The following is a 15,830-nucleotide window of genomic DNA, read 5'->3' as shown; positions in this document are numbered from 1 at the left end:
GGAGTATTTTATGGCATGATGCACACTGTCTGTGGAAGGACTTGTGGGCTCTGTCTAGCTCTAGGCTCTTTGAATAAACCTGCTGTGAACATTCACATACAGGTTGTATGTGTGTGTCTGCATTTTATTTTTTTCTGGGATAAATGCCCAAGAGTGCAATTACTGGCTTGAATGGTAATTGCATGCTTAATTTTATGAGTCTGCCAAACAATTTTTTTTTTCAGAGTGACTGCAGTGTTTTAAATTCCCACAGCAGTGAACGGCAGATCTAGTTTCTCTGTGCCTCAAGAATTCTGTGGTTCATCTGTGTTTTATCTTCTTACATTTTGACTATTGAGTAGATGCGTCACTGTGAACTTCCTGGAGATTTTAGTTTGTATTTCCTGGTACTAAATTAAGCTTAAAAATTGGACACATTTATACCCATGTTTACATGTGAATGATTTAATGTAAATAACATAAATTATATGCTGGGTATTTTATTCTTATTCATTTCATTTTGTTTTTTCCTTTCTTTATTTGCATTTTTCCCCAACAGTCTTTTCTATACAGATTATCATGTCCTCTCACCCCTGGTAAAATTGCCAAAACTCTGTCTCTCTCAGTTTTCTTTACAATATGTGATTATCCCACATATACTTGCTGATAGATGCTCTTACAGTTTGGAGACGAGTTGTCCCCCGAAAGCTCATGTGTGAGACTGTGCAAGAATTTTCAGAAGTGAAATATTTAGATTGTGAGATGTATAAACTAATCAGTGAATTAATCAGCTGATATGGATTAACGGGGTGGTTACTATAGGCAGGCAGGCTGTGGGTCAGTGGGGTTATATATTTTGTCCTTGGTTAGTGGAGTGTTCTCTCTGCTTCCTGGTTGCCACATCCTGAGCTGTTCTTCCACCATGCCCTTCTGCCGTCATGTTCTGCCTCACCTCAGGCCCAGAGATGTGGAACCCTCAGATTGTGGACTGAACCTCTGAAACCATGAGCTAAAATGAACTTTTCCTCCTCTAAATTGTTCTTGTCAGGTCTTTTCTCATAGTGATAAAAAAGCTAACTAAAACAGTTGCTTTGCATGAAGAACTATATTTCATGGAAAAGTTTTCAAGAAGTTTGATGAAACTATTTCTAGTGATTACATATTTCTTGAAAAGGATATACCATTGTTTATTCAACTGTTCACTTTATAGGTATTTATTTTTATTTTTCTATTATACATTAAGTGCTTAAGCCCACATCTTCATGTAGTGGTACGTTTGTTTATGTGGGATATGGTCCCAAAGAGGTTCAATAGATCAAGGGTGTGTTTGTGTGTATGTGTGTGTGTGTGTGTGTGTATACAATATATACATATATTATATATATACTATTGTATATATTATATAAAATAAATATATGTATTATTGCCATTTTTCCTGAAAAGATAATTAATACAATTCAAATACAATTCATATTCCATCTAGCTATTATGAGTACACACTGTTCCCTGAATCTTCACTGGAAATAAATGTGCTGCTTCCCAGCATCCTGAAGCAGCTCATTGGATAGAATGAGGGAATGGACTTTTGGAGATGCAGTTACAGTGCCAGCTAGGTGGCATATGGTGCAGACTGGGGCAAGGTTCTCCAGAAGGCTGCTACACTCCAATTCAGCATCTACTCTGTGGTCCCGTCTCCCTATTGCTAGAATTCGTGGGTTCAGGAATCAAGGGTGAAGACAGGGATGGAACCACTCACCATTGCCCCTGCTAACCCACTAGGACAGTTTTGCTTCCTGTCCCTGCAACCTTTTGCTCTGCGGGCCCAGAAGTCTCAGGTACAGAAGGAGGAATGCTTCTGCCAGGAGGTACAACAAGGAGTTCATTAAACTGGAAGTTAAGACTTCCCCTGGTCACTTGGGTTCCTCATGCCTCTGAGTCAACAGGCTAAGAACAAGCGACAGTGCTGGCGGTGGTGACTGATCCAGGTTACCAAGGGGACATGGAACTATTACTTCACAATGGAGGTAAGGAAGCACACTCCTGAGTACAGGAGATCCCTTGGGGCATTCCTGTTTTTAAGGTCAAGGGGAAACTACAACAACCCAATCCAGGCAAGATGACAAATGTCTCAGACCCTTCAGGAATGAAGGTGTGGGTCACACCTCCAGGTAAAGGGCCAAGACCTGCTGAGGTGCTTGCTGAAGGTAGAAGGAATATGGAATCGGTAGTAGAAGAAGGCAGCAGTCATAAACACCAATTGTGGTCATGTGATCAGCTGCAGAAATGAGGATTGTAATTGCCATGGATATTTCTTATTCTGTTAAGAATATGTTTGTGCATACTCACACGTGTATTGAGTGGACTTGTTACTCTCCTGCTACTCATCATGTAATGTAATATTGATTGACTTAATATCAGTATTTAAAGTTTTTTTTCCCCTTATATTCTAGGGAAAAAATAAAACCAAACTGGGCATTTTTGGTTGTACACAGGATAGTGTCTTAGTCAGCTTTGTTGCTGTGGTGACTAAAATATCTGACCAGAACAATTTTGGAGGAGGAGAAGTTTATTTGGGGGCTCATGGCTTCAGAGGTCTTAATCTATACTCAGCAGGCTGCATTCCTTAGGGCTCAAAGTGAGGCTGAGGATCGTGGCAGAAGAGGGTGGCAGAAGGAAGCGGCTCACATAATGATCAGAAAGCAGAGAGGAAGAGAGATCTCCACTTGCCAGACACAAACATACACCCCAAAGCCATGCCCCCAATGCCCCACCTCCTCCAGTCACACCCCAACTTCCTTCACTTAGACTCAGTTACCACCAGGTGATTAATTCACTGATTGGGTTAAGGCTCTTGTAACCCAATCGTTTCTTTTCTGAACCTTCTTGCATTGTCTTAAACATGAGCTTTTGGGGAACATCTCACATCCAGACCATAATAAGTAGTTATGCTATGTTAGGCAGAATTATGACCTTGTTATTGTATTTATTTGGAGATTAAGTGTGAGGTAAAGAGTCATGTTCAGATATCAAGTTGACGAGGGATGGACCTGTAATGGTTAATTTGAATTGTTAACTTGATTGGACTAAGATATGCTGAAGATTAAGAGGCTCTGGGTGAGTCGATGAGGCTGTGTCTAGGAATGATTGGCATATGGGATAATAAACTGAAGTGGACACCCTCCCTAAGTGAGGTCAGCATCATTCAATAGGCTGGAGACTTGGATGGAATCAAAGTTGGAAGAACAGCAAAGCAGGAGCTGATCCAATCTCAATTCTTCTTGAATGGGTTCTTGATTGCTGCTACCATCGTCTGAATTCATCAGACTCTTGCTCCTTCACTCTTCACAAGAGAACTCTCCCAGTGATTCTCCAGGGAGTTTCCAGAGGCCTTAATTCTGGGACTGGGGTGACATTGTTGATCCCTCTTGTTCTGAGGCTTCACATCTTGGACTGCACAGTTATTGGTTCCTCTAGCTCTCCAGCCCACAGACAGCCATTGTGGACTATCCAGCTCTGGTTGTGTAAGCCAATTTAACAAATCCCCTTTTTATGCTTATACCACCTATTGATTCTGTTTTTCTAGAAAACCCTGACTAATACAGATTCCTTTAAAAATTTTATTTTGTTGAGGTAGGAACACTAAACATGAGATAATCTCATCAAAATTTTAAGTGAACAATACATTGTTGTGTACTGGAGATACAATTTGCTGATGCAGATCTCTAGAGCATATTCATCTTGCTTTAGTAGAACATTATGCTGTTGATTAGTAACCCCCTATTTCTCTCTCCCAGGCCCTGACCTCCAACCTTGTATTTTGTCTGAATTTGACTATTTTAAATGTCCCTACAAAAGGAATTGTGCAGAATTCCTCTATGGTCTCTGTCATCAGTAACAAATTTTTTCTCTCACCCAGGAGTGTTTTGTCATCTTCTGGGATCTATGAATACGCAACAGAGGAAAACATCTATGTTTTATGGATTTTAGCATACAGGTCTTGCATCTAGTTTATTGGATTTATTCTTTAATAGTTTATTATTTTTGATGCTATTGAAAATGGGTTTTTAAAAAAAATCTAACTTAAAAATTTTAACCAATACATAGAAACAGCAATTAACGTATGAATGAGATATCTATGATGTCTTGATACATGCATACATTACATAATGTTTAAATCAAGATAAATCTATCTCTGTAAATAGTTATGATTTCTTTATGATAAAAGCATTCAAAATACTTTCTTCTAAATTGGTGAAATACACAGTACATAATTGTTATCCAGTGTCACCCTACTGTCAAATGCACACGGGAATATCCTGCTCCTATCTAAGTATAACTTACTATGCACTAATCAGACTTTCCCTATTCCTCTCTTGCTCCTCCTCTCCCAAGTCTTTGGTCACTTCCATTCTACTTTCAACTTCTATGAGATCAACTTTTTAAAATTCCACATATAGGTGAAATCATTTGATATTTGTCTTTCGGTGCCTGGCTTATTTCAATGGACATAATGAGTTCCAGTTCCATTGATGTTCTTGCTGATGTCAGTATTTTATTTTTTATTATGGCTGAATACTATTCGATTATAATATGTAGCACATTTCTTTTTCCATCAACAGCTGATTGACATTTAAGTTATTTCCATTTTTTGGCTATTGGAATATTGCTGTAATAAACATAGTTGTGCAAATGTCTCGACACACTGGCTTCATTTTCTTTGGCTACATAGCCAGTGCTGGGGTTCTGGATTATGTGATAGTTCCATTTTTAGCTATTTGAAGAACTTCCATGTTGTTTTCCATAATAACTGTATTAATTTACATTTCCACCCACAGCACACAAGTGTTCTGTTTTCTCCATGCCTTCCCTAGTACTTACCTTTTGTGTTTTTGGTGATAATCATTCTTAGTGGGATGAAGTGACATTTCACTCTGGTTTAGATTTGCATTTGCTTTGTGATTAATGATGTTGCACATTTTTTTCACATACCTGTTGACCATTTGTATGTCTTCTTTTGGGAAGTGTCTATTTTCATCTGTTGCTTATATTTCAATTTGTTTATTTATGTATTTATTTGCTACCAAGTGCTTAGAATTACTTATATAGTCTGAATATCAACCTCATGACAGATGTGTAGCATTCAAATATTTTTTCCTATTCTCTAGGTTGTCTCTTTGGATTATTTTCTTTGCTGTTTAGAATTTTTTAATTTGATGTAATTCTTTTGTTTATTTTGCTTTTGTGATTTGGGGTCTTGCCCTCCTCCAAATTCTTGCCCATTTTAATGTCCTGAATTATTTCCACTATGTTTTTAATATGTTTATTATTTCAGGTCTTACATTTAAGTATCTAATATACTCTTAGTGGTCTTTGTAACTGATGAGAGATATGTGTCTCATTTCATCCACCTCTGCATGGATCCAATTTTCCTGACACCATTTATTAAAAAGACTGACCTTTCTGCAATATATGTTCTTAGAACCTTTTCAGAAATCATTTGGCTATAGATGTGAGGGTTTATTTCTTGGTTATTTATTCTGTTCCATTGCATGTCTCTTTTTATGCCAATATCATTCTGAAAGAATCACGTCATCTGAAAACAGTCACATTTTGGTTTTCTTTTTTTCCAATGTCAATGCCCTTATTCCTCTATTCTTATTACTCTGACTTGGCTTTCCATTAGTGGGTTGAACAAAAAATGGTAAAAGTGGGCATTCTTATCTTGTTCCAGATCTTAGAGAGAAAGCTTTCAGTTCTTTCCAATTCAGTATGATGTTATCTGTTAGTATGATGTTATCTGTTGGTTTATTATGAATGATCTGCATTATACTGGTATACATTTCTTTGATAGTAATTTGATCAGAGATTTTTAAGATGAATGGATATTGAATTTTATCACAGGACATTTTTTCATTTATGGAGATGATTATATTGTTTTGTTCTTCATTCTGTTGACATGCTATGTGACATTTATTGATTTGTGTTCTGCTATCTCCCCCAAGCAGGGAACAACTCTCTCCAAGCTGTTGGGATCTGGGGTGGGGGAAGTGACTTGAGCAAATGTTTCCTTATTGTCAATTTCAATTCATCTTATTATTATATTAAAAACGGTCACTGCGATCTCTTACCTGGCCTCCTTAGCTCACGTGAAAGTGTCTGACAAGGGAATAACTGTTAAAATTTAGGTGTCTGTGGAGATGATCACTGGAGGATCTTAATTGTCCTCTTGCTCTACCTCCAAGATTATTTTCTGTGTGTCCTTTTCAGATAGTTTGTTGTTAGTATAAAGAAATAATGTTGATTTTTGCACATTGATCTCATAGCTTGCATCTTCACTGAACTTCTTTGTCTAACAGTTTTTAAATGGAGCTTTAGGATATTTATATCTGCAAACAGATACTTTTGCTTCTTCCTTTCTAGATTGGATGCATATTATTTCTTTTTCTTGTCTTATATCTGTTTAGAATTTACAGGACTGTGTTAAAGAATTGAAGCGATAAGAGTGGCCATCCTGCTTTGCACCAGATCTTAGAGGGAAAACTTCTAGTACTTTCCCATTGATTATGATGTTAGATGTGAGCTTAAATCAGTGACCATTATTTTGTTGATGTATCTTCCTTCTATGTCTATTTTGTTGACAGTTTTCTTTTTCCATATTATTTTATAACAATCATAATATATCTTGCTTTAATCAGACTGTGCATCAGTCTGGGCACGATTGATTCTTGGAACACTGAGCCATAAACACAATATAGCTCTGCATTTATTTAGAATTTATTAAATGCCTTTAGTATTTGTAATTTTCAGAATATACAGACTATACATGTTTTGTTACACTTACACCTAAGGTTTTTCATTTTTAGTGATCATAAATGATATTGTACTTTTAATTTCAGTTTACACGTGTTTATTGCCAGTATATAGGAATAAAATTGATCTTTACGCTTTGATTGTTTATTGAGTGAGCTGGTAAAACGTCCTTTTTTGTTCTAGGAGCCTTTACACCCCTCCCCCAAGACTCCTTTTGAGTTTGTCTGTAGCCAATCTTGTTATGTTAAGTTAGGGACGGTTTTATTTCTTGACTTTCAATCCGTTTGTCCTTGATTTCCCTTTCTTGCTCACTGTGAAAGCTAGAGCCTCCAGTGCCATGTGGCACAGCAGAGAGGAGTGTGGATAAACTCACTTTGTTCCCAGTCTTGGGGAGAGAGCATTGGTTTTCCTCACTAAGTGCAATGTTGCAATGTTTCTGAAGCTATTCCTTATCAATATGAGGAGCTCCCTTTATCCTTTCTTCTCTGATGGTTATGATGAATAGGTCTGCATTTTTCCAATGTTCTATTGTATCAAATGATATGATCATAAAATTTTTCTTTAGACTATGGGTAGGAAAGTTTGCATTGATTGTTTTTGCAAGTAGTGAAAATTACAGTAGTACCTTATATGTTTGATATGTTCCATTTGTCAGATTGCCTAGCAACAAAAATGATGGTTGAACTTTGATCCTACACTAATTACAATTTATACTTAAGGGGAAACCTCTTAAAGAGCAAACAGCATATCCCCATGAGCTACCTTTAGAAGTACACGTTTTATAATTTGCAAAGGAACTCAGGCAAGACTTTGGGCAAGTGGCCGAGCTTGTGAGAGCAGGGACTCAGAGTCCAGGCGCTCGCTTCTTCTCTGGCTGGCGAGAAAGTTGGGCTCCTCACGCACTGCAGCGGGTTTGGGTGAACACAGACGGTTTCTCCTCCTGCAGCAGATCCACAGCAAGGCTTCATTTGAATTATATTGACTTTTTATTGATCGGTCAGTATATCTGAGACTTTAAAATCTGAAAATAGCTTCTGAACACTCTAAAAGGACTTGATCTCAGCCTCTTCTGAAACTTTAAATTATAAAAGGGCTCTCTCCCCTTTGGGCCTTTGTCCTGAGGCAGCATTGCAGGGACACCCTCAGACAGGGAGACACAACATTCCTTCCATTTTACCTCCAGAAAACTGTTTCTTGTCATCCCTTGACGCTTCCTCTGAGTATTTAATATTCCATGCAGTGTCTACTTGACACAGCATTTTCCCCAAAATAGAATTTGGTCAACAGGTATGGACCATAGTGCTGCAGCATGACATCAGTCTAAAAAATAATTTTTGTGAAAAAGTTGTCAGATTCCTTGTTTATGAGTTCCAAGTCTTTCTGTTTTCCATCAGCATGTGCCACAAAGAGGACAATTAAAAAAAATCATGCCTTTGTTTCTCAAGCACTTTACCAGCTTCAAGCAGGACGTTATATTTATCCACAAAAGGCAGTTTTAAAAAAACAAATAATATTTTCAAGTCAGTCCTAATTTAAACTAGTTGAAGACTCTTTGCTAGAAATTCAAATATTTTGGATCTAGCTTTAGCTGCTTTGTCAGGAGATCTTTCTCTTAGAAATGAGACCGTATTCTTCCAATGAAGAGCCTTTCATTCCTCAAAAATATTACATACTATGAAACCACCACTAGAAAATTCAGATCCTAGACCACGGGTTACTTCTGAGGGTGCAAAACATAGGCAGGTTATGAAATCCTCTTTGTCCTCAATGGGTTCTTTGTGTTCAAGAAATATTTACAACTGCAAGACCCCTGTCTTTCGTGATGATGCTAATTGTAGTACTTTTATTGGTGGTGTTTCAGGTGAGCCATTTTTTCACTTGCAATTGATGAGGTCAAGGTTCAAAGAAAGAGGGAAACTCTGGTATCTTAAAAATAACCGTTTAGTTTAAATTACAGGTTCAAAGTGCTCACTGGGACTTACACCATTGTCTGCCTGCTTTGATTCAGATGATATTTGTGACTCTAATTTGATATCTGTGTTCAGAAATTTTTCAGTTAAAATACAATTCTGGGGGGCTTGGGTTGTGGCTCAGGGTTAGAGTGCTCACTTAGCATGCATGAGGCACTGGGTTCGAGCCTCAGCAACATATAAAAATAACTAAATAAAAATAATAGCAGAGGGAGTAAAAAAATTAAATTAAAAAAATACAATTGCGGTCCCAGCTTTTCTATAAATGTTTTCACTTGAGAACAAGTCAGCGGAATAACCCATTGAAAATGTATCTCTAAGGTTATGCTTCACAAATATCTCCATCATAATTTCAACTTTTCGACCCAGTGGGACCTGAGTGAAGTTCTCCACTGTCACAAAAATGATAGAGTGTCTAGAACTAGGTGGGATGGACCAGCATGGTCACAGTGCCTGTGATGGTAATGGTGTGACCAAGGTGGCACCTTCAGCTGTGGGGTTCATGCCCTCCATGTGGGCTAAGGAACCTCCACAGAGCACTCTAGGGAGCACAGGGAGACACAGCTGTAGCCCCAGGGTCCACAGTCGCCAATTTTATTGCATGAGATCTATGCCAAGGAGTTCACCAGCAACACTTCCAAAAAAAACCAGGAAATGCCTAGTTATTTAAAAGGTGGCAACAGGATTGTGATCTAGAATTGCCCTGAAGGTGGGGCTCGGTTCACTAGGAGGACATGCGGTGGAATCCTCTGCTGCTGCATCTCTCTGCTGAAAAATGGCACCCCCACATTGCAACTGCGAGTCTGATTCTCCACCCGGAAAGTGACCACTGCACTGGGCAAGCACCTAGAATTTCCAGTCAAGTCACTGTCCAGTAGCAGTGATTTTCATATTGTCACTTTCATCATTATGAAATAATACATGTTACTTTATCATCTGAAACCATACAATGATAGGTAGTGTGAATGCTTAATTTTTAAAATACTGTTGATTGTAATATCTAGTTTTTCTTTACTAAACTTAAAGTCTTTAAAATGCACATTATACTTAACCTAGTTCATTGATATATATTTTGTGTCAATTCCACATTGATTTTTAAAAATGTTCCTTATTTTGGAATAGGATTAGATGTAAAGCGTCGTTGCGTAGGTGATACGGAGTTCTTATATCCATTTTCCCCTGTTATTAACATCTTACATTTGCTATGTGCATTTGCTAAAGTTGATGGAACAATGTTTTGATACATTCTTATTAATGGTCACAATTGATCATTTATCAAGGTTTCCTCACTCTTTATAGAGTGTCATTAGTTTGGTCCCATGACCCTTTTTTCGATTTCTGGATCTCATTTAGGATGCCACATACATTTTCTCCTCAGGGCTCCTTCTGCTCCTCTCGGGTGCGACAGTATCTCAGATTTTCAGGCATGTTGTAGAATGTCCTCCAGTTTGGCTTTTGTCTGGTGTTTATACTGATTTGTGGGTCGCTGGGAGGAAGAGGATGAGGTAAGTGCTGTTTTATTTTTTCCCCTCACATCCTACCAAGGGCACCTAAACCAGCATGAATTACTGGTGTTCATCTTGACCTTGGTCCCTGGCTGAGGTGGTCTCCTCACTCTTCCTACTGCCAAGTTCTCCCACCCCACCCCTCTCTGTGCAATTTCCTTTGGAAGGAAGTCACGCGTCAGCTCGCAATCACAGAGCAGGGAGTTATGCACCTCTCCTAAAGGCAGGGCACTGCATGAATTCTTCTCTGGGATATTTGTCCATCTGCTACCATTTATTTGCTTATTCAGTCAATTACTTATATTAGAATGGACTCAGACTCTGATTCCTGCTATTAGAAACCAAGAGGTGGATGCTAGGTAGACTCAGAAATTTTATTTTAAGATTCTTAATCTATATGACCTTCCAGTTGCACTTGCTAACTTGACACAGCGAGGAGTGGGTTTTGTTTGTGCTGAGCTGCACGTAAAGACACAACGCTCAGACTGTCACCAGGGCTGGAGGTGCTGGTGCCACTTGCCGCGATCACACTCGCTCTCGGGAAAGCCGGGTGCTCTGAGACGTGGAGTTCAATGGCGTTCTTCACATCAGGATGAGAATTCCAGGCAGCACATTCTGAAGTTCAGCCCAAGTCCTGCTGAGCTAGTTATGTGCACAGGAGTTTCTTAGTCAATTTACCAATATCGCTATCTCACGGAGGGGAACGTTCCTAATCTAGGTTCTTGGGATGATGAAACCCGTGCGGTGCCTGAACAATATGTCTTCAGTGTCAGAACAGAAGCAAGGGTGTGTTTTCATCTGGTGTGACTGATGACATCCTGTGATCCATAAAGGGGAGGACATTTAGGTGACATCTGGAGATATGCCAAGGAGCAGCGGGGTATTGAGGAGGAAATTGTGTGTGTGTGTGTGTGTGGTGTGTGTGTGTGTGGTGTGTGTGTGTGGTGTGTGTGGTGTGTGGTGTGTGTGTGTGTGTGTGTGTGTGGTGTGGTGTGTGGTGTGTGTGTGGTGTGTGTGTGTGGTGTGTGTGGTGTGTGGTGTGTGTGTGTGTGTGTGTAGTGTGTGTGGTGTGTGTGGTGTATGTGTGTGGTGTGGTGTGTGTGTGGTGTGTGTGTGTATGTGGTGTGTGTGTGGTGTGTGTGTGGTGTGTGGTGTGTGTGTGTGTGGTGTGTGTGTGTGTGATGTGTGTGGTGTGTGTGGTGTGTGTGTGTGTGTGTGTGTGGTGTGTGTGTGTGTGTGTGTGTGTGTGTGTCGTGTGTGTGTTTGTGTGTGGTGTGTGTGTGTGTGTGTGTGTGCTGTACATTCTCCCCAACTTTATAGAATACAAAAAATTGAAAGAGGGCAGTATCATATGTTTTGTAGTAATATCAAGCCTAGTTAAAAAACTGATAGGAAGTTAAGCAAATAATGAATTATAGCTTTTAAATCAGAAAAGCCATCTGTGTAAATATATAAAATTGCATTAAATAATGTTTCTACTTTAATCTTAGTAAAAATCAGATTGTAAAAGGCAATCAATTGAGTGATTAACGAAATAAACACAAATTTTAGGCCAATGTTCTCTAAAGAGTATCTAAATAAGATTTTTTTCTTAAATATAATTAAATATCATTCTTTCTGGAAATTAACAGACTCTGATTGCACTTTTACATCCACAACATTGCTCACTACAATTTCAAAAAAATAAAACAATAGTGAAAAGTAATAATTAAAATAATGAAAATGATCTTTTATAGTTTTTTTTTAACCAATTTTCTGGTTGTCATTAATTTTAATAAGAGACATTAATATTATATATTTAAGAACTCAGAGAAAATTGAAGTGACTAGACTTTTAAGACAGTGAACAAGAAGGCAGAAATATTTTTGGATAATAATATATCAATAAGGCCGAGACAGGTTCTGTTACAAAATGGGAATTTATATGACCAATCACAGACATCTCTGCACCTCCAAAATGTCTGTTTGGAATGATGAGATGGCAAATGAAGAAGGGCTGATGAATAAAGACATCCCAAGAAAAAGGGACACTTTGGTGCATTGCAGGTCAGGTCAGAAAGCCCAGGATCAGCCCAGGTGAGGGGTGTGAGCAGTCTCAATCAAGCAAAGTGGCATTGTCTGCTTTCGAATAATATGACCCAGCATTAATTCACCCTATCAACTTCATACAAAGCCAGAAGCTTCATTTTTTCCTGTAAAAAATTAAAAATCTTCTCCCAAAGGCTTCACTACCATTTTAAATTCGTATCTTCCAAGCCCTTCATATTTTTGGTAACGCCCATTACAAAGCAAACGCGTGATTTCTTTGAGCAAAATCTTTAAAAAGCATTAGGTCAACTCATACATGAACCAGGGACTCCATCATGAAGAAGACTGCAAGTTCACACTAAAAAGTGCTGCGTCTCAGTACTGTCAGAGCGCTTTATAAACCCGCAGGCTGAAATCTAGTACGAAATGTGTTTACTTGTGGGAGCAAGAAGCAGTGAAAGCAGCCCACTGCACAAAGTTCTGTTTTGCAACATCTGGGGAGTTAGGTTGCATTTGGCAGCCTTTTACATGGTGGTGGTATTATTGCCCTACAAAATACCTGCAGCTACCCTCAGCAAAATCCAGGATACAAATCACATGCTCACCCCAACAACATTGCCTGGGTATCGTTGACTTAATTCTCAAAGCTTGAACGGAAACTGCCAGAGTTCTCAGACCACCTGGGAGCAAAATCCAGGCACAGACAGAGAATAAATACCCTAAACGTGTAGAAATCAGTATGTTGAGTTCCCTGCTAAGGTCTTCCAGAGCCCTCTCCTTACAATGAGTTGTCCGGTTCAGAGCTGCATCTGCATCTGCCTGGGCCGTTGTCTCAGAAGCACTCAGTTTCCACAAGTTCTAGAAGGCCTGCAATTGCTTACCTGACTCACAGGCAAATGTCTTTGACGTCTCGTCATGAAAGATAATTGCCACTGCATGCTTCTTTGTCTCTCGAGGCAGTCTGGTTATATTTTTGATGTTGTGTAGTTCGGTTACCTTGAAAGAAAAAAGTATTTTTAACTTAGTGCTCAGAATACATTCAATATGGGAGTGCTAGCCCACAAGGATCAGGTATCACTGTCTCACATGATTTCCCAGTGGATTATTGTACTAATTTTTAATTAACTGTAGTCAAAAACAATAAGGAAAAAAACACAATCTCTTCCACTGGGCACTCAATCTTGGTCACAGTTGATGTCATTTGCTGCAGTTTGAAATAGTCTAAAAATTATGTAGAGTAGCTTCATGGACTCTATATTTTCAGTAAAGTTGCATGCCCAGTAACCCATAGTAACTATGGTACACGAATAATTCTCATTAAGTATCTGTTGAATGTTGATTGTATTCAATATCTCGTTTGTCTCCTAAGTCCCATCTATGATAGTGTTATAGCCATGGGACAACTGACAGCTGTCCATCAGCAAGGTGGCTACAAAATTTTGAGTAACTAACCTTCAACAATGGATCTGTTTGTCAGGAAAACACAGTGTTTGTGGACCCATGAATCACTTCTCTCACCAAGGTCCACCTATGATTATGGACTCAGGTTAACGATGCCTTATTCATTTGGTAATGAATAAAGAATGCATTTATCTACTTTCCTTCTTGATTCCTTATTGGTACATGTTCTGCTACAACTTGTGCCTCTTTTCTTTTTCCTCACAAGCAATTGAAATGGTCAAATTCTTATTTCTTCAACTTCTCTGCAACACAACCTTGCAATAATGTTTGGGTTGATTTTTTTTCTAAATGATCTTGCAACATGCTGAATTTTTTCCTTTTAATTTAAAGGATTTCCTATTTCTGGATGAGCATTATTAGTAGAAAGTGGGCAGAATTAACTAACATAATAATACCCATTAATATTTTTATGACAACTTATGGAGTCATATCTATGATCCTGTAGGAACCTATGATAAATTAATTATCTTTTGACTATGCTTTAATTTATCCTCTCAAAATCTGGAATTTTCATTAATACTTTTGAAGGTTATTTTGCAGATTAATATTTTTGATAAGTACAGAACTAAACAATAAACCTTGATTTTTGACCATCTATCTACACACACACACATGCACACGTAACTGCACCCACACATACCCATACACAAACCCATAACATTTATATATACAGTCATCCCCCAGTATCTGTGGGGAATCTGTTCCAGTCTCCCCACTCCTGTTGATTCCAAAATCCAGGGATGCTCAAGTCCCCCATATACGATTGGATATTATTTGCCCATAACCTACATAGATTTCTCCTATATAACTTATTAAGCTCCAGATTATTAATAGCTAATTTAATGTGAATGGTACATACATACTTGTCATATCATATTGTTTAGGGAATAGCAATGGGAAAAAAATCTGAGCATATTCAGTACACACACAATTTTCCAAATAGTTTTGATCCATGGTCATTTGAATCTATAGATGTGGAACATGTGGATATGGAAAGTTGTATGGACATAGGTATGTTTTATATTTATATTTATATATGTGCACATATGTGTAGATCTACATGTAGTACTTCAATATCAATAGCCATTTAATGCTGTAAGAATTTAACTAGCACTTACAACTGAATTTAACATTACAGGATGTGAATTAGACAGAAATCCCAATAAAAACACCAAAAACAAAAGTCCCAGGCAAGGAAGGATGAATTGAAGCATCACTCTGCATGCAAATGGGCAAGCACATATACCGAGATGGGATCTTTTGCTAAAACTTATTTTTCAAGGAAAATCATTCAATTCACCAGGCATGTTTTCTTGAGTTATGTCAGTCCTCATGTTCATGATTTCCACATCGTGAATTTGCCTGTTGGCTAAAATTTATTCAGACCCTGCAAATCAGTCCTCCTGGGATGTTTGCAGTCGTGTGTAGACACAGGCACCTGCAGAAAGGCCAAGGTCTTGGTGGCCTGAGTCTGAACTGCAGCCTCTAGGTGTGTTGCCACAGGATGGCTTTTGAAATCATCTCACTTGTCACATTACCCAAAACAGAAGATCAGGAGGAGGACTTTTAAATTGCAGATAGCCAAGTTTTATTTGTTTTCTGTAATCTATAATTCCATTATTTTTATAATTATTGAGTTTTTGTCTCATTTGAAAGTCACAAGTCCGTTTGAAAAATGGTATATTCTCTGTAATTTTTTCAACTTAATCTGTCAAATGCTAGAAAAAGAATGCTAAGCTTTCTTGGAATGCTGTTTTCATCAATTTCTTAATGTATTTTCACCGAATAATTCTCATCTAATGGTACTCAATGTTTTGTAAATGCAATAGCTAACACTCAGTGTTAAGATATTTAATTTGCTGCAGCATAGACCCTTTTCGTCATTGGGAACCTTCACACGTCACGTAATATACCACACGCACCAGCACACGCATGCACACACACAAACATTACATGGGCTGGGATGTTTTCGAGGCCTGCACTTTAGGTCCCACTGTGCTGGATTCCTTTATTCATTAATTAATGTGAAAAAAAGAATGAAACGAGTATTTTTTAAGTTGGTTGATTTCATAATCTGA

General features: G+C 38.3%; 1 protein-coding gene across 1 annotated transcript in view; it reads right to left on the bottom strand.

The window, feature by feature from the left end:
• Dok6 (docking protein 6) overlaps positions 1 to 15,830 on the bottom strand; it is a 428,272-nt gene that overhangs the window by 231,718 nt on the left and 180,724 nt on the right. Inside the window, exon 3 of the mRNA XM_047526969.1 lies at positions 13,173 to 13,287. Within this exon, the coding sequence (XP_047382925.1) occupies positions 13,173 to 13,287 (115 nt within the window). The remainder of the gene's footprint in view (positions 1 to 13,172; positions 13,288 to 15,830) is intronic.

This window comes from Sciurus carolinensis, chromosome 15 (genome assembly GCF_902686445.1).
Source record: "Sciurus carolinensis chromosome 15, mSciCar1.2, whole genome shotgun sequence".
Lineage (NCBI taxonomy): Eukaryota > Metazoa > Chordata > Mammalia > Rodentia > Sciuridae > Sciurus > Sciurus carolinensis.
This window is presented reverse-complemented; position numbering and strand designations above follow the sequence as displayed.